This window comes from Symphodus melops (genome assembly GCF_947650265.1).
Source record: "Symphodus melops genome assembly, chromosome: 10".
In the NCBI taxonomy this organism is placed as follows: domain Eukaryota; kingdom Metazoa; phylum Chordata; class Actinopteri; order Labriformes; family Labridae; genus Symphodus; species Symphodus melops.
Genome location: NC_136700.1, coordinates 27,285,405 through 27,310,404, shown reverse-complemented (window position 1 = coordinate 27,310,404; position 25,000 = coordinate 27,285,405). Strand labels below are relative to the sequence as shown.

At 48.8% G+C, this 25,000-nt stretch overlaps 3 protein-coding genes across 7 annotated transcripts in view; 2 read left to right on the top strand and 1 right to left on the bottom strand.

The window, feature by feature from the left end:
- The window catches only part of ecel1 (endothelin converting enzyme-like 1), a 15,816-nt gene extending 6,674 nt beyond the window's left edge, over positions 1-9,142 (top strand). The window contains exons 6-12 of one of the 2 annotated variants that reach the window (XM_079354723.1): positions 45-96; positions 3,671-3,738; positions 4,406-4,554; positions 4,958-5,023; positions 5,912-6,007; positions 6,319-6,395; positions 7,112-9,142. In XM_079354723.1, coding sequence (XP_079210849.1) covers positions 45-96; positions 3,671-3,738; positions 4,406-4,554; positions 4,958-5,023; positions 5,912-6,007; positions 6,319-6,395; positions 7,112-7,211 — 608 coding nt within the window. In that variant the 3' untranslated portion in view covers positions 7,212-9,142. The remainder of the gene's footprint in view (positions 1-44; positions 97-3,670; positions 3,739-4,405; positions 4,555-4,957; positions 5,024-5,911; positions 6,008-6,318; positions 6,396-7,111) is intronic. The other variant, XM_079354724.1, reaches the window with a different exon arrangement.
- Positions 9,143-9,632: 490 nt separating this feature from the next.
- LOC306830595 (uncharacterized protein) lies at positions 9,633-13,754 on the top strand. 2 transcript variants are annotated; one of them, XM_079354167.1, is made up of 8 exons: positions 9,633-9,727; positions 9,966-10,134; positions 12,004-12,139; positions 12,210-12,266; positions 12,563-12,791; positions 12,883-12,932; positions 13,231-13,428; positions 13,502-13,754. In XM_079354167.1, the coding sequence occupies exons 2-8, from the start codon at positions 10,010-10,012 to the stop codon at positions 13,532-13,534; spliced, it is 828 nt and encodes a 275-aa protein (XP_079210293.1). In that variant the 5' UTR covers positions 9,633-9,727; positions 9,966-10,009; the 3' UTR covers positions 13,535-13,754. The 2 variants fall into 2 exon arrangements, with proteins under 2 accessions (XP_079210293.1, XP_079210294.1); XM_079354168.1 differs by lacking the exon at positions 9,633-9,727 and having other exon boundaries at positions 9,942-10,134.
- Positions 13,755-15,084: 1,330 nt separating this feature from the next.
- Positions 15,085-24,630, bottom strand: inpp5ka (inositol polyphosphate-5-phosphatase Ka). Of its 3 annotated transcripts, none has more exons than XM_079353554.1 (13): positions 24,587-24,630; positions 22,143-22,247; positions 21,951-22,059; positions 21,761-21,877; positions 21,070-21,245; positions 20,127-20,238; positions 19,502-19,611; positions 19,383-19,409; positions 18,209-18,440; positions 17,932-18,069; positions 17,764-17,847; positions 17,124-17,228; positions 15,085-17,038 (listed from the first exon to the last, which is right to left on the bottom strand). In XM_079353554.1, the coding sequence occupies exons 2-13, from the start codon at positions 22,238-22,240 to the stop codon at positions 16,943-16,945; spliced, it is 1,404 nt and encodes a 467-aa protein (XP_079209680.1). In that variant the 5' UTR covers positions 22,241-22,247; positions 24,587-24,630; the 3' UTR covers positions 15,085-16,942. The 3 variants fall into 3 exon arrangements, with proteins under 3 accessions (XP_079209680.1, XP_079209678.1, XP_079209679.1); XM_079353552.1 differs by lacking the exon at positions 24,587-24,630 and adding an exon at positions 22,686-22,908; XM_079353553.1 differs by lacking the exons at positions 19,383-19,409; positions 24,587-24,630 and adding an exon at positions 22,686-22,908.
- Between the last annotated feature and the right edge of the window lie 370 nt (positions 24,631-25,000).

Genomic DNA, 25,000 nt, shown 5'->3' with positions numbered 1-25,000 from the left:
CTTACTGTGTGACATTCAAACACGTCTTTTTATCTCTCCTCCAGTTTTTCCGGCCGGCATCCTGCAGCCCACCCTCTACAACCCCGAGTTCCCTCAGTAAGTATCTGTCCCCGCCCGTAGGGACGCAACAACATCGCCGCCACAACAAAGGTCATTACAGGCGACGTTAGTCTTGCAAGCCTGTGTTTCCCTCAAGTCCCAGCACGCCTGATTGAACCAATTTAACTACCCACCAAGAGCTCAATTACTGAACAAGGTCCCGCTAATGGAACAGGTGTCATTCAGAGGTTGGCTCCCTGAGTTTCAGTCCGTGGAGTAATTTGGCGGCGCACGAGAGCAGAGCGCCTCCCGGTCTGTCTGTGTCTGCCTCTCAAAGAAGCTCTTTGTGTTGATGAATTTATGCATTAGATCAGAGCTAAACTTTAAATTAGTCATCAATTTCACTTTGAACACAGTTTGTCTCTGAGCTGCACGCCGCTGGTCAGACTGGACCTCTCAGTGAGGAGGTTCCTGGTTTGAGTCCCGGGTCAGGCTGGACCTCTCAGTGACGAGGTTCCTGGTTTGAGTCCCGGGTCAGGCTGGACCTCTCAGTGAGGAGGTTCCTGGTTTGAGTCCCGGGTCAGGCTGGACCTCTCAGTGACGAGGTTCCTGGTTTGAGTCCCGGGTCAGGCTGGACCTCTCAGTGAGGAGGTTCCTGGTTTGAGTCCCGGGTCAGGCTGGACCTCTCAGTGAGGAGGTTCCTGGTTTGAGTCCCGGGTCAGGCTGGACCTCTCAGTGAGGAGGTTCCTGGTTTGAGTCCCGGGTCAGAGCTGGACCTCTCAGTGACGAGGTTCCTGGTTTGAGTCCCGGGTCAGGCTGGACCTCTCAGTGAGGAGGTTCCTGGTTTGAGTCCCGGGTCAGAGCTGGACCTCTCAGTGAGGAGGTTCCTGGTTTGAGTCCCGGGTCAGGCTGGACCTCTCAGTGAGGAGGTTCCCGGTTTGAGTCCCAGGTCAGGCTGGACCTCTCAGTGAGGAGGTTCCCGGTTTGAGTCCCGGGTCAGGCTGGACCTCTCAGTGAGGAGGTTCCCGGTTTGAGTCCCGGGTCAGGCTGGACCTCTCAGTGAGGAGGTTCCCGGTTTGAGTCCCGGGTCAGGCTGGACCTCTCAGTGAGGAGGTTCCCGGTTTGAGTCCCGGGTCAGGCTGGACCTCTCAGTGAGGAGGTTCCCGGTTTGAGTCCCGGGTCAGGCTGGACCTCTCAGTGAGGAGGTTCCCGGTTTGAGTCCCGGGTCAGAGCTGGACCTCTCAGTGAGGAGGTTCCCGGTTTGAGTCCCGGGTCAGAGCTGGACCTCTCAGTGAGGAGGTTCCCGGTTTGAGTCCCGGGTCAGAGCTGGACCTCTCAGTGAGGAGGTTCCCGGTTTGAGTCCCGGGTCAGGCTGGACCTCTCAGTGAGGAGGTTCCTGGTTTGAGTCCCGGGTCAGGCTGGACCTCTCAGTGAGGAGGTTCCCGGTTTGAGTCCCAGGTCAGGCTGGACCTCTCAGTGAGGAGGTTCCCGATTTGAGTCCCGGGTCAGGCTGGACCTCTCAGTGAGGAGGTTCCCGGTTTGAGTCCCGGGTCAGGCTGGACCTCTCAGTGAGGAGGTTCCCGGTTTGAGTCCCAGGCCAGAGCTGGACCTCTCAGTGAGGAGGTTCCTGGTTTGAGTCCCGGGTCAGAGCTGGACCTCTCAGTGAGGAGGTTCCTGGTTTGAGTCCCGGGTCAGGCTGGACCTCTCAGTGAGGAGGTTCCCGGTTTGAGTCCCAGGTCAGGCTGGACCTCTCAGTGAGGAGGTTCCCGATTTGAGTCCCGGGTCAGGCTGGACCTCTCAGTGAGGAGGTTTCCGGTTTGAGTCCCGGGTCAGAGCTGGACCTCTCAGTGAGGAGGTTCCCGGTTTGAGTCCCGGGTCAGGCTGGACCTCTCAGTGAGGAGGTTCCCGGTTTGAGTCCCAGGTCAGGCTGGACCTCTCAGTGAGGAGGTTCCCGGTTTGAGTCCCGGGTCAGAGCTGGACCTCTCAGTGAGGAGGTTCCTGGTTTGAGTCCCGGGTCAGAGCTGGACCTCTCAGTGAGGAGGTTCCTGGTTTGAGTCCCGGGTCAGAGCTGGACCTCTCAGTGAGGAGGTTCCTGGTTTGAGTCCCGGGTCAGAGCTGGACCTCTCAGTGAGGAGTGTCTGTGCGCTGCCCGTACCAAAGATCTTTTCGATTTGAAGGCTTCCAGAGAGCTGGCCAATCAGAAGAAAGTGGGCACATGGGGAGGGGTCTTAAAGAGACTGAACTTTGAACTTCTCCACCATAGAGGATGAAATGTGAAGCCAACAGGGATGAAAGTTTAAAAACATGTTGATGTCCACACAGCACAGAACCTCAAGACTTTATAAAGGTCAAAGGTCAAAAGTTTGAGTGTGACGAGTGAGGAGGATCTCTTCACCTGCTGCTGCCGTGGTTACGTACGGATCCTGCCTACAGCTTCACCTCCTGCTGCACTGTACAACACGCTCACACACATGCACACACACAGACACACATGCACACACACGCTCACACACTCATACGCTCACACACACACGCTCTCACACACACACACACACACACACACACACACACACACACACACACCTCTATTAGCAGTTTTTCTAACCAACGGTAGAAAACATGTTCATGTCTTCATTTGAGCTTTTCTCTTCTGTTTGCTCTTCATGTTGCTGTGCAGGCTAATCGATTTAATTAATGATGTAGTTAAGAGTGTGTGTGTGTGTGTGTGTGTGTGTGTGTGTGTGTGTGTGTGTGTGTGTATGTGTTACAGAGTTTATGGGTGTTTAGGACTACTGCAGTAATAACTTCAAGGGGACAAACACACACACACATACACACACACACACACCTCCACCATCACGGTGAGTATAATGAAGCTTCAATCAGCCAGTTAGTTTGGCGGGCGGGTCGGGCTCGCTGTGAGGCGGCGTATCGACTGGCTGTCAGAAAGTCATTTTCAGGCGTAGCCATGTGAGCAGCTCGCCGTGCCCCCTCATCACTCTCCGTACAGACGGCGCCCCGGCTCAGACAAGGGTCAAGGAGAGGAGGGGGCACCGGAGGGTTAACTTCCAGAGTATCCACCTGCTGAGCCGAGAGCCAATCAGGACGTAGGGATGGAGTTATCCCGCCCTCATGTTTGATGCGCTCAGTGGAACATTTAGAAACCAGGAGGAAGCTACGTCCACACAGACACGTTCAAACCTGATCCACATGGATCCAGAACGACAGCTGCAGCTCCTGTTTCATCTGCTTCGGCTGAGCTGAATAAAGAATGAGGACGACGGGACAAAACAAGGGAGAGTAATCCACGGAGCGGCCGTTAATGACTGGAGACACTTTGGATCAATGTGAAGCTCTGTGCTTGGTTCTGAAGGGAGCGAGCAGAACAAACTCAGAGAGCAACAGCAGCTTTTCTCATGTCATAAAGAAATCAAATATTAGAGGAGGAAGCTTCTTCAGCAGAAAGAATTCAGAGCCACAAGATGCTCGACACAGCTCAGCTTTACATTCTCATGAAGAAGAATGAATTTATCTGAATTCTTTTACTAGAATCTAATCGTGTCTTTTACACCTGGAGATAAAGTTTGAGTTTATTTCCATGTTTTCTCTCTTGCCTCCTCTCGTCCTCCAGGTCTCTGAACTATGGAGGAATAGGAGCCATCATCGGTCACGAGCTAACACATGGATATGATGACTGGGGTAAGGATGACAACCCATAATGCACTGCAACCAACCATGCTCATACACTCATTCATCTTCCCCACTTTGAGTGATGCGCCCTCAGTGACACAGAAAGAGCAAAGCTTCCCCTCGTCGTTTCATCATTCATTACTTTTGAGAAGTGCAGAAAAGGCTTTTTATAAACGGCCATCTTTAACTTTCCCTTCCAGTCTGAAGCGTCGCCCTTTAAGAGCATCAGAGTGACAACATGACGGTGTGAAATCTCGTTTGTTAAAGTTAAGAGAGAAACGATGAGGACTCGTTCGTCTCCAGCAGACACTCCCGAGTTAACCCTTTCCCGCATGGCGTCCCCGCTCTCTCTCCTGTCCCTCATCCCGTCTCTCTAATGAATGCATAAAAAGCCCAAATAAAACCGTTTAACTGCAACGTCAACATTTCTTTCCAACACCATGGAGGAAAATGTGAGCCTCCGTCCTCGAAGGCTGAAAGTGATCTGATGTCTGAAGATTGAATACAGTTCACATTCTCCTCCTCTGATTGGAGGAAAAAAGGCCTCACGGTCCTCCGGCGAGGTGGCGTGCTGGGCAGCTTTTCAGACTGTAAAGGAAAGTTACAGGCTGTGTTGTCTTCATGCTAACGCTGCCCCCCCTGCCCCCCCCCCCTGCCCTTTTGCCCTTCATCTTAGTGATGCAATGGTTCATGTCCCTAGGGGGCCAGTACGACCGCCATGGCAACCTCAAACAGTGGTGGACCGAAGAGTCCTACAGAAAGTTCCAGACCAAGGCTGAATGTATCGTCAAACTCTACGACAACTTCACAGTCTATAACCAGAGGGTGGGTCTGCACACACACACACACACACACACACACACACACACACACACACTGTCCTTACTATAACATCCAGTCGAGGGCGCACTAGGCCCAGACATCCGGTACCAATGAAGCACAATTCATCCTTACCCAATCAGGATCTGCTCTTGGCTCTGGCTAAACACTGAAGCTTCAGCCTGAATTTCAAATTCATGTTTTTTGAATTTGAACAGCTTCATACGATGTTTCGAGTTTAGACTGCAGTACCCATTTTAAACACTAGGGGCAGAGTTGTTCCTTTAACATCACAGAAAATAAAACAGATACAATCATCCTGCATGAGTTAATGTTATAACCATGTAACCACGGACGCCAGGACCAGTCAGTGCTTGTGTTTGACACGTGTGTGTGTGTGTGTGTTTAGGTAAACGGTCGTCTTACGTTGGGGGAGAACATCGCAGACATGGGAGGCCTCAAACTGTCGTACTTTGTGAGTACCTTCATGGTTGTTCAAACACTGGGGCTTCAGCGAGTCTCAATGTTTCTGCTTTTATCAGAGCATCACGATACACTCTTTGTTTGTTCCAACATCGAGAGCAGGGAAGGGACCGAGAATCAGGATCCACGTTTTTACTCCAATGCTTCCTTACGTTCTGTGTAAGCCTTTTAATCAAGACCACAATAACCAAGACCAAGACATACTGGAGACCAGAGTGCTCCAAGACCAGACTACGAGGGTAGGGTGCTCCAAGACCAGACCAAGACATACTGGAGACCAGAGTGCTCCAAGACCAGACTACGAGGGTATGGTGCTCCAAGACCAGACCAAGACATACTGGAGACCAGAGTGCTCCAAGACCAGACTACGAGGGTATGGTGCTCCAAGACCAGACCAAGACATACTGGAGACCAGAGTGCTCCAAGACCAGACTACGAGGGTAGGGTGCTCCGAGACCAGACCAAGACATACTGGAGACCAGAGTGCTCCAAGACCAGACTACGAGGGTAGGGTGCTCCAAGACCAGACCAAGACAGGGCGAGACTGAGACAAGGTCCAGTAGAAATCCAAGACAAGTCAGAGACCTTCAGGAAGTGGTCCCCTAACCAGTCTTGTTTTTTAAGTAGTACAACACAGTGTGTGTGTGTGTGTGTGTGTGTGTGTGTGTGTGTGTGTGTGTGTGTGTGTGTGTGTGTGTGTGTGTGTGTCTGTGATGGAATGAGAAAAGTCCTTCTAATAAACGATGTTAGCGTGCAGCTCTGGGGCGGGTTGGATTGTTTGCAGCCGGAGAAAGTTAAAATGTTTGCTTTAGTTTGAGGTCTTTCTTCATCTTGTTGAGTTTATTTGAGTTGTCTTCATTTCCTGTCCCTCCGTGTCCAGGCCTATCAGAAGTGGGTGCGGGAACACGGTCCAGAGAGACCCCTGCCCGGCCTTAGATACACTCATGAACAGCTGCTCTTCATCGCTTTTGCACAGGTACGAAACCGCCGCTACACTGTCCCTACACTGTCCCCCTTACAGCAACTGGACAGACCAGCGTTGTGACTGTGACGCATGTCGGCGTGTTCCATCAGGCCGCCGTTAGCTGCTGATGCATTAACCATCAGAAGGGTCTGCTGCTCCTCCAGACCATCAGCAGCTGATGGTTTCAGACCAGGGTCTGCTCACATGCATGTTTTCATGATGAGTCAGCGCTCACAGGCGATTAACCTGCTTCAGGCCTCGCCATCGTTGATAAAGAGCGGCGTGCGTCGAAGCGTTCACATCGTTCCTGTTTGTCTTTGTAGAACTGGTGTATGAAGAGAAGATCTCAGTCCATCTACCTGCAGCTGCTGACGGACAAACACGCACCTGAGCACTACAGGTAAACAGGCTCCACACACACACACACACACACACAGAGAACACACACACACACACACACACACACACACACACACACACACACACACACACACACACACACACACACACACACACACACACACAGAAACACACACTAACAATCACTAGCACACACAAATTAGAGTATGTAACTCTTTTATATTCTCATCGTTCACTCTCCATCCTTCACCTGTTCACTCTCCATCCTTCACCTGTTCACTCTCCATCCTTCACCTGTTCACTCTCCATCCTTCACCTGTTCACTCTCCATCCTTCACCTGTTCACTCTCCATCCTTCACCTGTTCACTCTCCATCCTTCACCTGTTCACTCTCCATCCATCACCTGTTCACTCTCCATCCTTCACCTGTTCACTCTCCTTCACCTGTTCACTCTCCATCCTTCACCTGTTCACTCTCCATCCTTCACCTGTTCACTCTCCATCCTTCACCTGTTCACTCTCCATCCTTCACCTGTTCACTCTCCATCCTTCACCTGTTCACTCTCCTTCACCTGTTCACTCTCCATCCTTCACCTGTTCACTCTCCATCCTTCACCTGTTCACTCTCCATCCTTCACCTGTTCACTCTCTCCATCCTTCACCTGTTCACTCTCCATCCTTCACCTGTTCACTCTCCATCCTTCACCTGATGATTCTGATTGGTTCGTGAAGATGTTGAATGATCTTTTCTTGCAGAGTGATCGGCAGTGTTTCCCAGTTTGACGAGTTTGCTCGAGTGTTTCACTGCCCTAAAGGAACCCCCATGAACCCTGCGGACAAATGCTCCGTCTGGTGACCTCTCGGCTCGCTCTGTTGACCTTTGGGGACGGATGTCTTCTTCATGATGCTCCGCCCACACACGTCCTCCTGCCCTACATCACCCTCATCTCAGCCTGCAGGATGATACGATGCGTAAAGCCTTTTTTAAAGCGTACCGGAGGAAAAGCATCTGATCATCACGCCACAGGTTACACGAGCACGCCGCCTGTTCGAGCCTGAAACATCAATCATTTGCATATATATTATCGTGTTATATTTTTCTATGTTTGAAGTTGTTTTAAAATCATCTATTTTTCTATTTTAGCAGATATCTTGCTTTATGATCTATAAGCTGATTCATTTTACATCTCGTGACGTTTTTCCGTCCTTTGTAGCATCAAGCAGAAAAACTTCAGCCAACGAATCAGGCAGCCAACGGGATTTCAGTCCTTTAAGGTGGCGAGGACAGATTTTAAAAGTGACCTGAGATCAGTAGCATTCTTGTGCCTGTCGTTCTTTCAGTGTGGTGTTGGGAGTTTGATTTGTGTCGCGGTGCCGCCCTCTAGTGGCAGCAGAGTGTAACGCGTCACCAGTTCAACAAACCATCCTTTGCCTGCACGCGGTCCTCTCATTGCTGTGAGTGTTTGTACGGTTTTTAAAGATTCTCCACCTTTTTTTAAAGAAGAAGAAAAAAGATGGCGGACGTTTTTTCTCAGGATTTGTAGCAAAGTGAAGCTCCGAATGAGAGATCCTCAGATGTCTGTCTCTTTAACTCTTCAGACTAAAGAGACGAGTCAAACTCTGATTAACAGTAACAACTTCCTCTGACTGGACGAAGCTGACGGACAGGATGCTTTCTGATTGGACGATTTTTGATAAACTGTGAAAGTGGATGTAGCTCATGTTGCCTGATGATTTCCTCATGTTCTTCATCTCAGTTCTCATCATCTTAGCGTCAGAGCCAGAACACACCAGATTAGAACGGGGGGGGGGGGGGTTACTATAGACCGTATAAAGATAGACAGCTCTCCACCTCCCTCTGTTGTGAAAGTCTGAAGCCACAAACTGTCTGGGATGGACTCTGGCGTGTTGTGCTGGTGACATCATTTAAGGGTCAGACTGCGTATAGAGTGACGAGAACGACTTGTTAAATTCAAGGTTTGATCCTGTTTCCTGTTGGTGGCTTGTGACGTATACCGCCATCAGTCAGAAGGGGGCGCTCTAAATGTTTTGGATTCACTTCACTGTTTCATATCGTGGTTGACGGTTCGTTCCTTACACGGGTATCTGCAGCGTGCCTGTCTTTCTCAGCTGTGTGACTCTAAATGGGACCATCATTTATAAACATCACGCCATGTGGAGGAGGAGGAGCTAAACGAGTGTTTACTGCGCCGCCCCCTAGTGACCCTTAGTGAGAATGCACCATTGGCTTCACTTTAAAAACCAAGAGGCTACGTCCACTTTCTCTGTGTGTAGATCTGTGGATGCAACGTGTGAGGTTACAACATGCAGGTATTCATCCAATCAGAGACAAGCTAACACTCCGTACAGCGAGAGGGCGTCGATTTGTACAACAACAAAAAAAAAGATGATTTTTTTATAAATGAGCAGGTTCAAGATCCTGTGAGTGTTTGTGGAGAAGTATTCTGAGATGTAATAGCTGTTTGTTTTTAAAGAACGTGCATGTTTCTCATCATGGACCTGTGATCGATATGTATGGAAGAACACACACACACACACACACACACACACACACACACACAGGCCAGTATCGACAGCTGCTAATCCACATGTGGCTGCTCTCTTTTTCTCTGTTGGTCACCGTTTAGTGTTTCAATAAAAACAAAGGATCACTGTGTCCCATGCTTCAGTCTGTGCTCAGGTGTGTGTGTGTGTGTGTGTGTGTGTGTGTGTGTGTGAAAGAGATATTAAACGTCTGTGCTTGTGTTGGATATGATCTGTGCGTGTGTTGTCAGCTGTGTCCTCAGGCTCTGATCCTCCTCACATGTGAGCCAGCTCTCCTTTGGCCCCTGTGGAAGTCCAGCAGGTAAATAAATATGATGTGTGATGCAGCGTCAGCAAGCTGTGCAAACCAGAAGTGTTCCACAAACAAGATCAACGGTTCATCATCAGCCTGCAGGACGGAGACTTATTCACTATGAACTCATCCATTAACACACACTCACACACTGATGGTAGAGGCTGCTGCAGAGTAAAGAGTCCATCAGTATGAACTCATCCATTCATACACACTCACACACTGATGGTAGAGGCTGCTGCAGAGTAAAGAGTCCATCAGTATTAACTCATCCATTCATACACACTCACACACTGATGGTAGAGGCTGCTGCAGAGTAAAGAGTCCATCAGTATGAACTCATCCATTCATACACATTCACACACTGATGGTAGAGGCTGCAGCAGAGTAAAGAGTCCATCTTGCCCAAGGACTCATCGACATGTGGTTGCAGGAGCTGGGCATCGAACCCCCGACCTTGACATTGAGAGATGACTCGACCTCTGAACCTCAGCCGTCCTTATAAGCAGCTAGTTGTAAGTGAATATGGTGACCTTTAATTTGAAGTATTCATTAAATAAGTCATTAAAATGAAACACTAGAGTTCAGATGTGTCTGAATTTCTTTATTTAAACGTTTAATGATCATAAATATTATTTGCAGATTTATTCATCGTTATTCAGCAGATTATTTCCCACAGACTCAAATATATTTACGGTCTCTCGGTCTTTGTCTTCAATGAACTCTGAAACAGCTCTGACACGTTATTAACAGACCTCTGGCGCCATCTTGTGGCTGACGTGCAGAACAACGAGCTGATGTGTCGTAGCAGAGAATTTCACTTTCATTTCAGCTCCAACGATTCGAATCAGAGAGAAGCGATCAGAGACAGAGAGATCGTGTGGATGGAGCTGCAGGAGGGAAGCCGACGCTGCAGACAATGGTGAGAGTTTATTCTGAACACACAGAGACACTGAAGACTGAACTGCTGCTTGTTGTTAGCAGTGATTTCACTGGGAGGAGACTTGACATGTCATCAGTCTGTACAGGATCAGGTGTCAACATGGGGTCGAAGTTCTGTAATAACAGTGAGAGTGGAAGTCTGAGTCATGGGTCATGATCCGGGTCTGGGTCATGATCCGGGTCTGGGTCATGATCCGGGTCTGGGTCATGGTCCGGGTCTGGGTCATGATCTGGGTCTGGGTCATGGTCCGGGTCTGGGTCAGCTGCAGATGATTTAAACTACAGTTTGTGATCGCCTTTAAATATTTGTTGAATATCAGAACAACGCAGCACAAATACAGATTTATCGATTTAGACCGTGTGAAAGTTTTAGTTCAGAAGCTGAAATGAAACTCAAATGTTTACTTTCACTTTTGTCCGGTGACAGATCAGCTGTGAGGAAGAAAGAGGCGGGCTAAAAGATCGATACAGCATATCGATATTATATCGGATATATATATGTATAGTCGTATAGATATTTAGGGACCGAAGCACTGACTGTTGTAATCCTTACCATTATTTTTATTCTTTTTTATTCATTTTTTTCTTCCGTCTCTTTAAGTGCCTCAACGTGAATAAAAACTCACCAAAGTTTCCGACATCATCAGGTCTGGTATTTGGTATTTTAGTAGTTTCGTCAAAACAAATTCGCAAGATGGCTCAGTGGCGCCCCCTTGCAATTTTCAAAAGGGCCTCTCCATAGAGGTTTTTTCGTCCTACGTGCGTGACATTTTTTATACACATACCCAGCAGAGTCCTGTGACATGGTGGACAAAGGACATGCAGCACAGACAGGACGTCTGCCTGTTAGCATGTGTCAAAGAATATCACAGGAAAGACTCCTAAACACAAAAGTCTTCTTCTATGTCTGAAGGGTAACCAGAGTAGACACAGCCACACTGATAACGCATGCAGGTGGGTCTGGGTCTTTAATGTCCCACATCAGTCTGTGGGACATTAAACGAGTCAAAGTGTCATTGTGTCCTTTGCTCCTGGAGAGCTCAGCTCTCAGAGGTCGTGAGTGTTTGACTCTGAACATGAGCACAGAATCACTGCAGGGTTGGACTGTAACGTTCACTTATGGACAAACACGGGACCTCTCCGGGAGGCACCGATGGGATTTGAAGAGACACTCGAATGTTTTTAAAACGATACGTGTTATCCATAGTTAGGCGTGTAGCTGAGCTGATTGACAGGTGGGCGCCGTGTAACGGTTTGTCAGGAGGCTTAAAACCCGCCTCAGCTCTCAGCCTGTCGTTAGCTTGACTGTGATGTCATGAACATTGTGTTTGTTCTTCTCTGATTGGACACTCAGTTTCTTATAAATTTAAATTTATTTAAACCTGTCTGCATTCACATCGTCAGGGTGACGGCTCATATCTGAACCACAATGCCTTTTTATTGCCAAGTTCATTAACACATAAGATATTACAGATAAGATATAAAGGACTTCGTCTTGGTGCAGAAACAGTTAACATGGGATATGAAGCAGAAACAGAAAGAACTGAAATACAATAAAATATAAGAAGCAAAATGAACCTTTAAATGACGGGAGTTTTTTTCGCTCTCTTGTTCGCCCAATCAACAAAGAAAGATCTATCGACCAATCACAGAGCACGTCCCTCAGAGTCCTCAAAGTATCCTCTCTGAAGCAGCAGCAGCAGGAACTAGAAGAGGTATCAATCAGAAGGGGGCGGAGTCGAAGAGATCCTGGATCAATGAAAGTAATAATTCTCTCTCTCTCTCTCTCTCTCTCTCTCTCTCTCTCTCTCTCTCTCTCTCTCTCTCTCTCTCTCTCTCTCTCTCTCAGCCAGAAACTGGTCGCAGAGACAAACTTCGCTCTACATGAGACTCACTGCAGACGCTTCCTGTGCGTCTGTCCTGACTGTGAGGAAGCAGTTCCTCGAGAGCAGCTGAACCAGCACAGAGAGGAGCAGCACACACAGGTACAAACTGACTGCTGAGTGACTGACTGTGTCCTCACTGGAGCGTCACTCTTTGTCCGTGTCTTTGCAGGTGAGATGTTCGAAGTGCAACCAGAGGATGGAGCGATGTCAGCTGTCAGATCACGAGGTGAGCAGGGCTTCTTTACTGAAACTAAGGCTCTGTGTAAATGAAGCAGCTGAAGTGTAGCATCCTGCAGTACCTGGAGTGTCCACTAGAGGCTGGCTGCAGTTCCTGGAGTGTCCACTAGAGGCTGGCTGCAGCAGCACAGGAAGTCACATACACACCCATTCAAACAGCCTGTTTTTAAAGGCAGTCAAGAAAGTGGTGGTTTTAAATCAGGTGTGAAATATATCAATGCTCATGTTGTTTCCATGACTGGCGCTCTCGTCTTCAACCCGTCTGTCTCGTCTGTCTCTGCTCAGTCTGACGAGTGTGGCGAGCGCCTGCAGAGCTGTCACTTCTGCGAGCTGGAGATGCCGTTCAAGAAGCTGGACGAGCACGCTGTGGCGTGTGGGAGCCGCACCGAGCTCTGCAGGGATTGCGGCTGCTACGTCACCCTGAGAGACCAGCCCCAGCACGCTTTGACCTGCTCGATGGCCGACGACGGGTCAGCTCCCGCTCCAACGACAGCGACACTACCAGCAGACAGCAGTAAGGCGGCGTGGCCTGCGACGCTCGTACACGTCGATTTGGAGATTTTTGTTCTGCACGACCTGTGAGCATGCTTCTTCTTTTTTCACAGAAGTGAATGGTCGAGCTTCACTGCCAGCAGAGGACGCAGAGGACCGTGAGGTAAACACACCACAGCAACATTAGCTTAGCATAGCCACCAGAAGCTAACAGACTCTGACTCATCAGAAAGTTACTGTACCAATAAAAACCAGAACCCGGGGAAAACCACCCGGGGCCTCTAGGACTCGTCAGAATGAGTCAGGGAACAGAAAGCACGAGGGCGAGTATGACGGTCACGTTGAGACATCCTCGCCGGTCTTTAATAGCAGGGGAGGGGTCTGGTCCAGAGGACGAGGCTACATGAGGGTCCTTAAAGGTGTGAAGGTTTTGTCTTAAAACTTTTGATTCCCCCCCCAAGCAGCTGGAGCGCGTTCTTCTATCCAGCTGGGAGCTCCAAGAGGACGAGTCGGTGGAAGAGAGGGAGCCCTCCCCTCGACTGAGCAGCGTGTACAGGGCGACCTCGCTGTCCAGCGGTCCTGGAGGAGACCCAGACCAGATCAGCACCTGCCCCTACTGTCACCTGGCTCTGCCAGTCCTCACTCTCCGCTGGCACCAGGTAACGCTCGACAGGTAACAGGAAGTGTACTGTGGTGGTTGAGAAGCTGACAGCTTTGTCTTTGTGTTTGAAGGTGAAGTGCAGGAACCTCGCCCTCTTCAGATAAAGAGAGAGAGAGAGAGCGCCACACGGTGGATCAGCGGCCTCAAACCGCTCGAAGACGAGACTAAGAAGTGTTCGCCTGTTTGACTTTTTATTTGTGTCTAAATTAAGTTTGCTTCCCAAACCTTTTTAAAAGTCTTCTCTGTATTTGAATAAAAACATTCATCATGTCGCTGCTGGAACTGATTAACCAATCAGAGGGCTCCAATAAAAACACTTGACGTAATCATCATTCGACCATTTTCACTCTGACGTAACAGGCTGTAGCTTAAATAGAAATGCTAACATTAGCCATCATGGTTAGCTTGCCTGTGTCTGTATGTCAGCTCTGTGATTGGCTGGTTGCCTGTGTCTGTATGTCAGCTCTGTGATTGGCTGGTTGTCTGTGTCTGTATGTCTGCTCTGTGATTGGCTGATGAACACTGGGATCAGCTCCAGCCCCGACGATCCTGAACAGAATCAGCCCTAAAAGACCGACATCGCTCGACCCGGAGGAAATGCATCTTTTTTTCTTTTTTCTTTTTTTTTTCTTACAAATGAAAATGAGTCAAAGAATCCAGGGTGACGTTTTTAATATTTGAACATACAAAGATCTCTTTAAAGTTAAAGTCATAAAACATTTCTGCAGGCTGATAATAAAAGCGTCTGTAGAAGAGGTCGCCCTCGTGTGGCTCAAAGATAACGCAGCAGGATTTGAAGTCAGCAGCTAAAATCTTATATTAAACTAAATCATTAAAAAGAAAGAACGTCAAGAAGCAGCAGGACACGGAGCGCCAACAGTAACGCCACATTTCAAAGGCACCAAGTGAAGCTCATCATTCATCAGCCGACATCAGGAATAACTTACATTTTAATTAGAGCCAGACGATAATAACATGCCCCGATATCACTCGATTTATTCTCCAGTCAATCTGACTGTCATTGTGTTACACGAGCACTTCTCTTTGACCAGCAGAGGGCGCTGTCTGGACTACAACAAGCTTCATCACTCTGCCGAGTGTTGATGCTCGTTCACGCTCAGTTGCTTTCAGCTGAGTGAGCGTCTCGTCTTCATTAAATATCTTTGTTTAATAACTGATCAGATGGAAGACAGTTATCAGAATCTGATTATTTCTCCCCAATATCGGCCCAAAAATCCTGAATCAGTCGGGCCTAATTTTAACCAATAAAACCAACAGATAGTGGCGCTCATGACAAACCTGCATGCTCCCAAAGAGGAGCCGCCACTGAACACATAGAAGAAGAAGAGCTGGGAGAGTTCACAGGGCGCCTCCAGCGTGTCAGAGCAGAATAACATGCAACCCAAGTATTCAACACACCCAAAGAGTCGCCATGGCAACGGACACCTATACACACCATACCATGTTGGACGTCTGTACTAAACCGGATCCATCAGGAGCATGTCAATAGTCATGTTCATATCGGGCATCCCATAATACCAACGCTAACACATCTCTTTGTTTCCAGCAAACAAAAGAATTCAAAGAGTAAAACAGAACAGAGCGAGCGACCACAACAAAAAGTCCTCCAATACAATTCTGTGTTTTCAAGTCGTCCAAGAGCGACTGGACTTCATTCCAACAGGGACAAGATCCATCATGGCGTCTGAACCCGAGACCCTCTGCACACGTCCAGATAAACTACACAGATTTAAAAGGACTGAGAACGTTTCTCCCTCATATTTACAGATGACACACAAAGACCTGCTGAGAGTCTAAATCCTGAACGGAGTCTAAATCCAGCATAGAAAGTCTGCATCATGAAACAGTACTGCAGGGGAACCGACCCGTTTAACCCTTTATGTCCTTCCCTACATTACACTCCAGCTAGCACGGACAGCGGTGCTAAAGAACGGCCTGTTTTCAAGCCTCTGTAGGACGAGTTTGGAATGCAGTACCCATTTTAACCACTAGGGGATCAGAGTTACATTCTGCTGCTTTAAGTCAGGTAATGAAGTCATGTCCTGTTTAAGATCCCGTTCCAGCATCATGACTGAGTATCTACTGATGGGCTTCAGGACTCCCTGAAGGTCTCGTTCTCGCCGCTCAGTAAGAACCAATCATTGATTTGTTTATGAAAACAAGGGTCGGCCAATCAGCCTTGTTTCTTCCCTTTTCGTGGTTCAGTCAGCTCTCGAAACGAGACCAGCTTCTTCTTCTGTCGGCACGGTGAATGATCTCACCTGTGAACACCTGAAGCGTTTTCTACAACAACATTTTACACCTTGTTTTTAACGTCGACAGGTTTCCTTCTTTTCAATCACAAACCAAAAAGTCGCAGGTTAGAAATCAGCTGTTAACCATCGCTCAAACCACCACGTGGTCAGATGTTTTCACACACACCCAAAACTTTTGAGATGAACTGCATGTGTGAATGTTTGTTCCAGGCTTCAGCCCACCGCTCCACAGGAAGTCGGACTGAGCCCACGTACGAACGCAGCTGAAAGTCAGGTTTAGAAAAGTTCTGTCTGAATGAACAGGTGGAGGTAATAAAGCAGCGTTAGACTTTCCTGCCTGTAAGCTGAGTCATGAATCATCTAATTATACATAGAATTAAAGGTGGAGTCAGGCCCCTCCTCCTTTTTATTTTAAAAGAAGAAACTGCTCTATTTTATTTTGGAGGAAGAAGCTGCTCTATTTTATTTTGGAGGAAGAAGCTTCTCTATTTTATTTTGGAGGAAGAAGCTTCTCTATTTTATTTTGAAGGAAGAAGCTGCTCTATTTTATTTTGGAGGAAGAAACTGCTCTATTTTATTTTGGAGGAAGAAACTGCTCTATTTTATTTTGGAGGAAGAAGCTTCTCTATTTTATTTTGGAGGAAGAAGCTTCTCTATTTTATTTTGAAGGAAGAAGCTGCTCTATTTTATTTTGGAGGAAGAAGCTTCTCTATTTTATTTTGAAGGAAGAAGCTGCTCTATTTTATTTTGAAGGAAGAAGCTGCTCTATTTTATTTTGAAGGAAGAAGCTGCTCTATTTTATTTTGAAGGAAGAAGCTGCTCTATTTTATTTTGGAGGAAGAAGCTGCTGTATTTTATTTTGGAGGAAGAAGCTTCTCTATTTTATTTTGGAGGAAGAAGCTGCTCTATTTTATTTTGGAGGAAGAAGCTGCTGTATTTTATTTTGGAGGAAGAAGCTGCTCTATTTTATTTTGAAGGAAGAAGCTGCTCTATTTTATTTTGGAGGAAGAAGCTGCTCTATTTTATTTTGAAGGAATGAACCAGGTGGTAAACTGGGTCAGTTTTGCTGCATGTGTGAAAACATCTTTGACTTTGAGAAGTGGGCGTGGATGATTAATGGCGTGTGAAGGCCACGCCATGGCTGCTTCGACAGCGGGAAACACAGTAATTCAAAAGCCTTGTTGTGGTTCAGAGAGTCCAGATCCTTTTCTGAGCACGCCTGTGAGTTCTGCTGGATCAGTTCCAAACGTCTTCCCTCGCAACCATTTGGTCAAGTCCCCGGATCTTCTCGGGCAGCACGCCTTCCTCGATGGCCACCTTGGACTCGTGGACCTTCAAAGAGAGGCGAGCAGTTCAAACAGTCGTCTTTTAAACAAGCTGTTTATAAAGATGTCTGAAGGAGAAGCCTGACGTTCACCTTGAAGGGTTCACTGACTCCAATGATGCTCTGCAGAGTGCTGCAGTAATAACACAGCACGCAGTCTCCTCCCTGCACCGGGATTTCTTCTTTGTCCACATAAACCTGCAGACACATTTATACTGTTAAAGCTTCTGCTGTGACCTCATGACTCTGTTTGAATGGGTGTGTATGTGACTTCCTGTGCTTCTGCAGCCAGCCTCTAGTGGACACTCCAGGAACTGCAGGAGGTTACACTTGAGGTTGCTGCTTGGTAAACAAACATGACCCAGTACAGTTGGGACACATTGAGCGTTGTTCAGAGTTGACCCGGTGGATCAGTCCCTGCCGTGTCCTGAGGATATCACCCGCCTAGTTTTCTGGGTTAAGCATCGGAGCTGCCACAGCATGAAGTCTTTAGGGTTAGACAGACGGCTCGTCTGTTTCAGGATGTGTTTGTGAGTAACGTTTGCATAATCTGGTAGTTCTATTTGTTTTTAAAATGTGAACAGCAGAGACCCCCTGGGGTCCTCGTGGCTGACCACAATGAGGGGGACTTGGTTTCTATCATGAATAACTGTAAATGGTGCTTGGCCCGTTTTAATACCTTGGATAGTTCAGTGTCCTCTCTGGACAGAAGGTGTTGCATCAGGTCATTTACCTGTATGACTTCTTCATTGAAGGCCACTTCATCGTCTTTCACCCACGTGTAAGTGATGTAGTCCGACACGCTCGTGAATCCAACCTGAAATCCGTACACACAGTCAACCTGGTGCTACTGAACCGTCACAGTTTTATTGCTGCAGTCAGCAGTTGTTGTTGAGCGAACCTTATAGAGTCCGATCCAGTCCCATGTGCTGGAAGGGAAAGGCTGCAGAGGGCTGTAGAGAACGATCGAGTCGATGTCAGCACTCCAGTCGCCCTCTGGCTGCAGTCGCACCAGAGGAGTCGTTTGAATCTTCCTGAGCTGGAGCGACAGATACAATCAGGTTAGTAATGACATGATGAAGAGGTAGTGGTCATCATTATTCTGTAAATGGCGAGGATCTTTGTTAAAAACATCAGAAAGGAGAGATGTGTCTGAAGGAACACGATCACTTTCTCACCAGCAGAGTGAAGATGCCGATGACCGGCTTGTGGTCGCTGACGCTGTACTCCATGATGCTGGTGTAGAACTCCTGTCTGACCTTCAGGGGGAACTCCTCGTCCTCCTCCAGCTGCCTGAGCTCCCTCACATCCAGCCCAACATCGCTTTCCTCCTGCTCCTCAGGGGGCGGGGCTGCAGGTCGCAGGCGCCACAGGATCCTGTCCGTCCATGCAGGCTTACGCTTCTTACCGCTGGGAGGGGGGGGGGGGTGTTAGGACATAGTGTATGTATTAGACCACAATGCATCTGTGGCTTTAAATCAACTTTTTATGCAATAAGGTCAAACTGCAGGAAGTGAACTTAACCAACACACACTCCTGTTTAATATTGATTAATCCAACACACTCCAACTATTAACGGTTATTTCTGAGCATGCACAATAGCTATCAGCAGCAGGATGGCGTGCTGCACGTTAGCCGTTAGCAGCAGGACGGCGTGCTGCACGTTAGCCGTTAGCAGCAGGACGGCGTGCTGAGGGTTAGATATGAGTGTTTGTTAATGTTCCACTTCGAGGGTTTTAAATAGTTACGCTGCCTTCAAGTGCTGCTCGCGTAATGAGGACATGCGACCACACAGAGCTCAGCAGTGACCGCCCCCTTTTTAAATCCTGTTACCATGACAACCAGTGTTGTAATAGCTTGTAGTTTGAACATAGAAACTACATTCACTGCAGCATAACAGTGTTATTAGCACATTTACTGTTGGCTAGCTAACTAGTTCGCCTGCAGCATCGAGGGGCAGGAAGTGTTGCCATGGTAACAACGAGCTCCACCAATCAGAGTCGTCACTGTGATCGTGGGTAGTGTAGTTCTTTTCTCAAATGTTTTTAAAGTGAGGTCGATATCAGACGAACTTCAAAAGCAGAAACCGTCGTCTCTCACTCGCTCATGGTCAGGCTACCTGTGATGGTTATGACATCATGGCGAATAATTAGCTACAGACGAACATGACGACATGAACATGACGGTGTGTGTGTGCAGACGTTGAACGAACGAGCACACACACATTATGGCCTCAATGCACTCTGAAGTTACCACGCGGCTTAACGAGGTGACGTTCACGTGTCACAGACAGGCGTGGATTAAAAAGGATGGCGTGATGCGTTAGAGACACCGAGGTGTTTGGACTCTTACTTAAAGCCAAACCACGTCCTGTAGCGCCTGTGAAGGAGGAGTACATGTCAGGATGTTTCAGAGGGCAGGATATGAAAGCTGACGTAAGAATCATCAGGACGCCATGGTCGGCGCCATACCTGCTGTCGTAGATATCCGTGTTTCTGTCAAATTTGTACGTGGGCTGAAAGTCCAGAGGTCCTTCTTCAAACTCCTCGAGCAGCTCCTCTTTTTTCTTCAACATGGTCAACTGAAAACACAACACACGCTTGATTCTCCCGCCAATCACACGAGGCGCTCTGGCTCGCCGTGGTTACAGGAAGTCGATACGAGTTTAAACTAAGCGATGCAAGCTAACACGTGACGTCTGACAAATCTGAAGGTAAGACCTCGTGTCCACGTGGCGTGCATTTATAAGCATTTGAAGCGGCAGGCGCCTCTTCTGTGCGTTCTCTCCGAACACTCAAGAAAGGCGCCGTGATGTCACCGGCGCTCTTTCCCAAATGTCTGATCTTCACGGTATGTTCAACGTCCTAACCTGAACCCTCCTCGTTCTCGCTCCGCATCTGATCAGAAACAAACGACCTCACATATCAAACATGCAGAGTCGTTCGGTGGGCGTGGTCAACAGATGGTTGTCATGGAGACAGGATGGACGTGCAGTCAGTCCTGTCACAAACACTGTGACAGGACTCACACTCCTAACACGCCGCATGGACACGGGGCCTGATAGCTATCTACCAATCAGAACACAGCGTGTCACACCTGGTCTTTGCTCCAGAGCAGGTCGTACTTTTGGTCGTTGATACAGGAGCGGACAAAGTGCATGCCGTGGTCCTGGATCCGGAAGTTGAGATCCCCAAACCAGAACACCAGCCTGAGGGAGAAGGGGGGGGAGTAAGTGTGATACAAGATCCATCTGTCACCTGTAGACCTTCTCACCTGACCTGTAGACCCTCTCACCTGACCTGTAGACCTGACCTGTAGACCCTCTCACCTGACCTGTAGACCTTCTCACCTGACCTGTAGACCCTCTCACCTGACCTGTAGACCCTCTCACCTGACCTGTAGACCTTCTCACCTGACCTGTAGACCTTCTCACCTGACCTGTAGACCCTCTCACCTGACCTGTAGACCTTCTCACCTGACCTGTAGACCCTCTCACCTGACCTGTAGACCCTCTCACCTGACCTGTAGACCCTCTCACCTGACCTGTAGACCTTCTCACCTGACCTGTAGACCTTCTCACCTGACCTGTAGACCCTCTCACCTGACCTGTAGACCCTCTCACCTGACCTGTAGACCCTCCCACCTGACCTGTAGACCTTCTCACCTGACCTGTAGACCCTCTCACCTGACCTGTAGACCCTCTCACCTGACCTGTAGACCTTCTCACCTGACCTGTAGACCTTCTCACCTGACCTGTAGACCTGACCTGTAGACCCTCTCACCTGACCTGTAGACCGTCTCACCTGACCTGTAGACCTTCTCACCTGACCTGTAGACCTTCTCACCTGACCTGTAGACCGTCTCACCTGACCTGTAGACCTGACCTGTAGACCTTCTCACCTGACCTGTAGACCGTCTCACCTGACCTGTAGACCGTCTCACCTGACCTGTAGACCGTCTCACCTGACCTGTAGACCTGACCTGTAGACCTTCTCACCTGACCTGTAGACCGTCTCACCTGACCTGTAGACCGTCTCACCTGTGGTCCAGGACCGTCTGAGCCTTTTTACAGTCAAAGGTCTGCGTGCTGATGATGTACTCAAACTCGTCCACTCTCTCCGTGGCGTATTTCATGTGAGCAGCCAGGTGACAGTTGAGGAAACAGATCGTGTGGCCGTAGAAAGACAGACGCACGGACACGCCCCCTTTGTTACCCTGAGAGACGAGAAACACAGGAAGCTACATGCTAATAAAGCTAATAAGCGTTTGTATTCAAAAACAGAACGCAGATCTGAAGTCATGTTTGAATGTCACTTTTCCTAACTAAAGACACCAGGTGGATTAAAGGGACAGTACGTAACTTTGCTGCTTGTATAACTTCTATTTTTTTTACTTTTTTGATTTTGCGTGAACGCAGCAGGAAGTGGCGTTGTGTGCGTGTTGTCGACGCCCTCCTCAAACCGCTCCCCTCACAGAGAGCAGCCGGCGCCTGAATGAAACTAAGATGGACTCCTACTGAGGAGATGATTCCTCGTGAATATCACAGTCGGTGAAGTTGCTCGCTCGTGTACGTAGGAGCACGCCAGCGAGAGCGAGCAACAGGTTGCTGGAGAAGTTAGCCTAACCCCTCTCCATTTTTAAAAGCATGTTTCCTGTATGTCTGATCATTAGCTCCGTCTGTATACAGCTCACTGATTGGACCTTTAATCAGACATGGTCAGGCGTCTTACCCAGTAACCCAGGATGCCGGTGCGCGTGTACGTGGCCCGGATGTCCCGGATGAAGGGAACGTGTTCCAGTCTGGAGAAGAAGAGCAGCAGCAGACCTTGCATTCGGACAGATGACACCTGCAACACACACATCAGCTGAACACTGGACCAACGGTCACAGATCCACGTGGATCCACGTGCTTCTGTTTACCTTCACGTAACTCAGCGGCGCCAACGTGGACATGAGCAGTTGACTCCACGGGTCGTCGAATAACGCGTCAGACATGAATCTCACCGGTCCTGAGTAAACCTCCTGCAGACTAACACACACACACACACACACAGTCACATATCTGACCGCCCCCCCCCCCCCCCCCTTGATCACAGTCCCCGCTCCACCTACCCGATGACGTAGAGGTCTGGGCTCTTTGGGGAGTTCAAATGGAGAAGCGAGGTCAGGTCATCGGGGGGGTCGGCCGTGGCCACGTTCCACGTTACCATGTGAAGTCTGATGGAAGAAAGAGACGGATTACATCACGTATCAGACTCCCTCTGTTACATCCTGCTTCAGCCTTTACACTGTTATGATCACAGAGTGTGAGGATGATCAGAGCACTTCATCATAAAGCAGTTTGAGTCATGTGGGTGAACTATGTAATGTGTGTACAGACTGATCAGCTGATTACTGAATCCCTTCCTTCTTAATTCAGCGTAAGCTCCAGAACACGTTGCACTGAGCGAGCTGGCTCTTCACACACAGAGGGTTTACTGAAGGTCAGAGAGGAGCACATGATCAGGCTGCTACAGTGAACACATGATGAGAGCAGTCATCAGACAAACCCTCAACACACGTTTCCACTCGAGAGAAACCATAAAGTGTCGACGGCGTTCATCGGAGGGAAGAAGCGGGTTAGAGAGGAAAGCGTGACGACGACAGAAGAAAAACCTGAATTTGTCCTTCTTCGGTCTGTTGGCTCTCTTGCCGCAGACGAGGAAGGCGTTATCCAGCGCCTGGACCATTTTCTCATGCAGCCCGTGCCTGGGGTCCAAGTCATCCACGCACGTCATCAGCTGGTTGAGGCGATGGCGAAGGGCGAGCTTGGTGCCCGTGGACTGCGTGGAGTGGGTGTCGGAGCGATCGCGCCCCATGGTTCCAAAAAGCTGAGAGATTTCCTCCATCCTGGCTCGAAGCGCGACAAAGAGAGCGACGACGCTCCGGTCCTTCTGCCGGACCAGACGACTGAGAGGCACTCGAGTCCGAGGACTCCGAGTTATGAGGACTGATTAGGAACTTTATTCACAAGTCTTCTTTGTGTGCTTCAAACTACGTATAATCTCTGCGGTGCCAACGTCTCAACAATAGGATTATTAAAGTGTTGTGAAACACACGGCAGGAACGTAAGAGCGCTCAGATTAGATTTCCTTTGGCCGGCTGGCAACATGATTTCTTCCTTCAAATCCACATGACGTGTTTATAGCCAAGTGAAGTAATCCAGCAGCCAGAGAGAACAGGCTCTCTGATTGGCTGATGCTGCGCTGAGGCAGGAACTCGAACCAACACTCCCTTAGTTATAAACGACGACAGACCAGAACCCTGAACACTTCCACACCAGGACCACGTGGTCTAACCGAGTCTGGACCAGCTTTGCATTACACCACGGGCAAAGGAAGTACCTTCTGTGGCGTGCTGGCAGGCTGACGGTCGCAGTCATCGTGGTCATACATCAAGGCGGTGGCTGGCTTGTGATGGTCGACCACTTCAAGCGTCCAACATCACGCTCCTCATTCAACACAGATACAACGCCATGACCTCACGGCGTGCAGTATGTCCTCACGCTCATCCGCTCAACATCTCATTCTCTGCTCTGTGAATTCTCCCTTCAAAACTTTTCCCCATGTGGTGCTTTTATTTTGAAGGGGGAAAACTGAAGTGTGCTGTTTTGTCTTGATGAGCTGGTGACTCAGAGCTCAACCATCAGATGTTGAATTAAGTTTCTGTCAGGCGTCGACACAGGTCAAAGGTCAACATTTCATCATAACGTGACTCTGTAAGCTAACGAGCTAACGGGCTTGGCTCAGAGCGCCTCGTTCCTCGCCTGTCAGCGAGCGCGAGGGAAATTAAAACTCCAACAGGAAACAGTCGAAGCCGGCAGATTGAGGCGCTGGAGCTCGCTCGTGTCACATCCTGTTAAGACACGCTTCATTCACGCCACCAGAGGCTGAAGACCTCTGTGAGCATCCGTCCACGTTTACCTCATCTGAACCTCTTTGACTTGAAACAGAGCCGAGGGGGAAACGCTGTCAATCACATCAACTTCCTCTCATCAAAATAAAAGACTTCCTATCGTCTGATTCTGCTTCTTTCTGGTTCTGAAGACGATGACAATTCTTATGTCAAACCCCAAAGAGAGCAGGAAACGCACAGCGAGCGGGCGCCCTGTCAGTTTCAAAATAAAGCACAGACTCCTGATCGTATGTTCGCTCACTTTATCAACATGACGTCAAACAGAACAACAGATCAAGTTCAGGCAGCGTGCAGCCAAACCAGGGTCACAGCGGGTGATCTACTGAGAATACACAAGCAGGGGTGAGGTCTCCCAATCCAAGCGTCCCATTTTCCCCTCCCAGTATTTGACGTGCTGGGACACAAACGCTCCGTATTACATATTCATTAAGACTCCTCACTGCACGCTGTTAGTGGATCAGATAGTTCACGTTGTTTGAGGGTGTTTAAAGACACGATGATCTTCAGTAAGTCAGACCCTCTGTGTAACAAACATGGAGGTTTATATATCTGATATCTGCGTGGGTTATCACTTCTCCCTCAAAGAAGGTCCTCGGTCTCACCTGAAGCTGTCCTCCTCCTCCTCCTCCTCCTCCTCCTCCTCCTCCTCCTCTCCTTCAAACAGAGCTCTGACTGCTCCTCTGTCTCCTCCATCATCAGCACACCTGCACAGCAAAACAGGAAATGACCTTTACTGCAGTCCTCAGAGTGTACCGACCACCAGACATGAATACACACACACACACACACACACACACACCGACTGACTCAGCGCGCACACACACACACACACACACACACACACACACACACACACACACACACACACACACACACACATACAGAGTTAGTCCAGAGGAAGTTCTTGTCTGAGGTCAGTTAGTTAGATGGGAGACGGTACTGGAGCCTCCGAGCCAACCAGACTAATGAACAGTTTCATCCCCCAGCCATCAGGAAGCTCCTCCCCTCCTCTCTCG

Coding starts and splice junctions, on each gene's coding strand:
- LOC306830595 (XM_079354167.1), top strand. CDS start 10,010: ATGTGTCGTAGCAGAGAATTTCACTTTCATTTCAGCTCCAACGATTCG. Junction 10,135..12,003: donor AGCCGACGCTGCAGACAATG/GTGAGAGTTTAT, acceptor TCTCTCTCTCAG/CCAGAAACTGGTCGCAGAGA. Junction 12,267..12,562: donor GTCAGCTGTCAGATCACGAG/GTGAGCAGGGCT, acceptor GTCTCTGCTCAG/TCTGACGAGTGTGGCGAGCG.
- inpp5ka (XM_079353552.1), bottom strand. CDS start 22,888: ATGGGGCGCGATCGCTCCGACACCCACTCCACGCAGTCCACGGGCACC. Junction 21,246..21,760: donor CCGGCATCCTGGGTTACTGG/GTAAGACGCCTG, acceptor CTCGTCTCTCAG/GGTAACAAAGGGGGCGTGTC. Junction 20,239..21,069: donor CAGACGGTCCTGGACCACAG/GTGAGACGGTCT, acceptor CTTCTCCCTCAG/GCTGGTGTTCTGGTTTGGGG.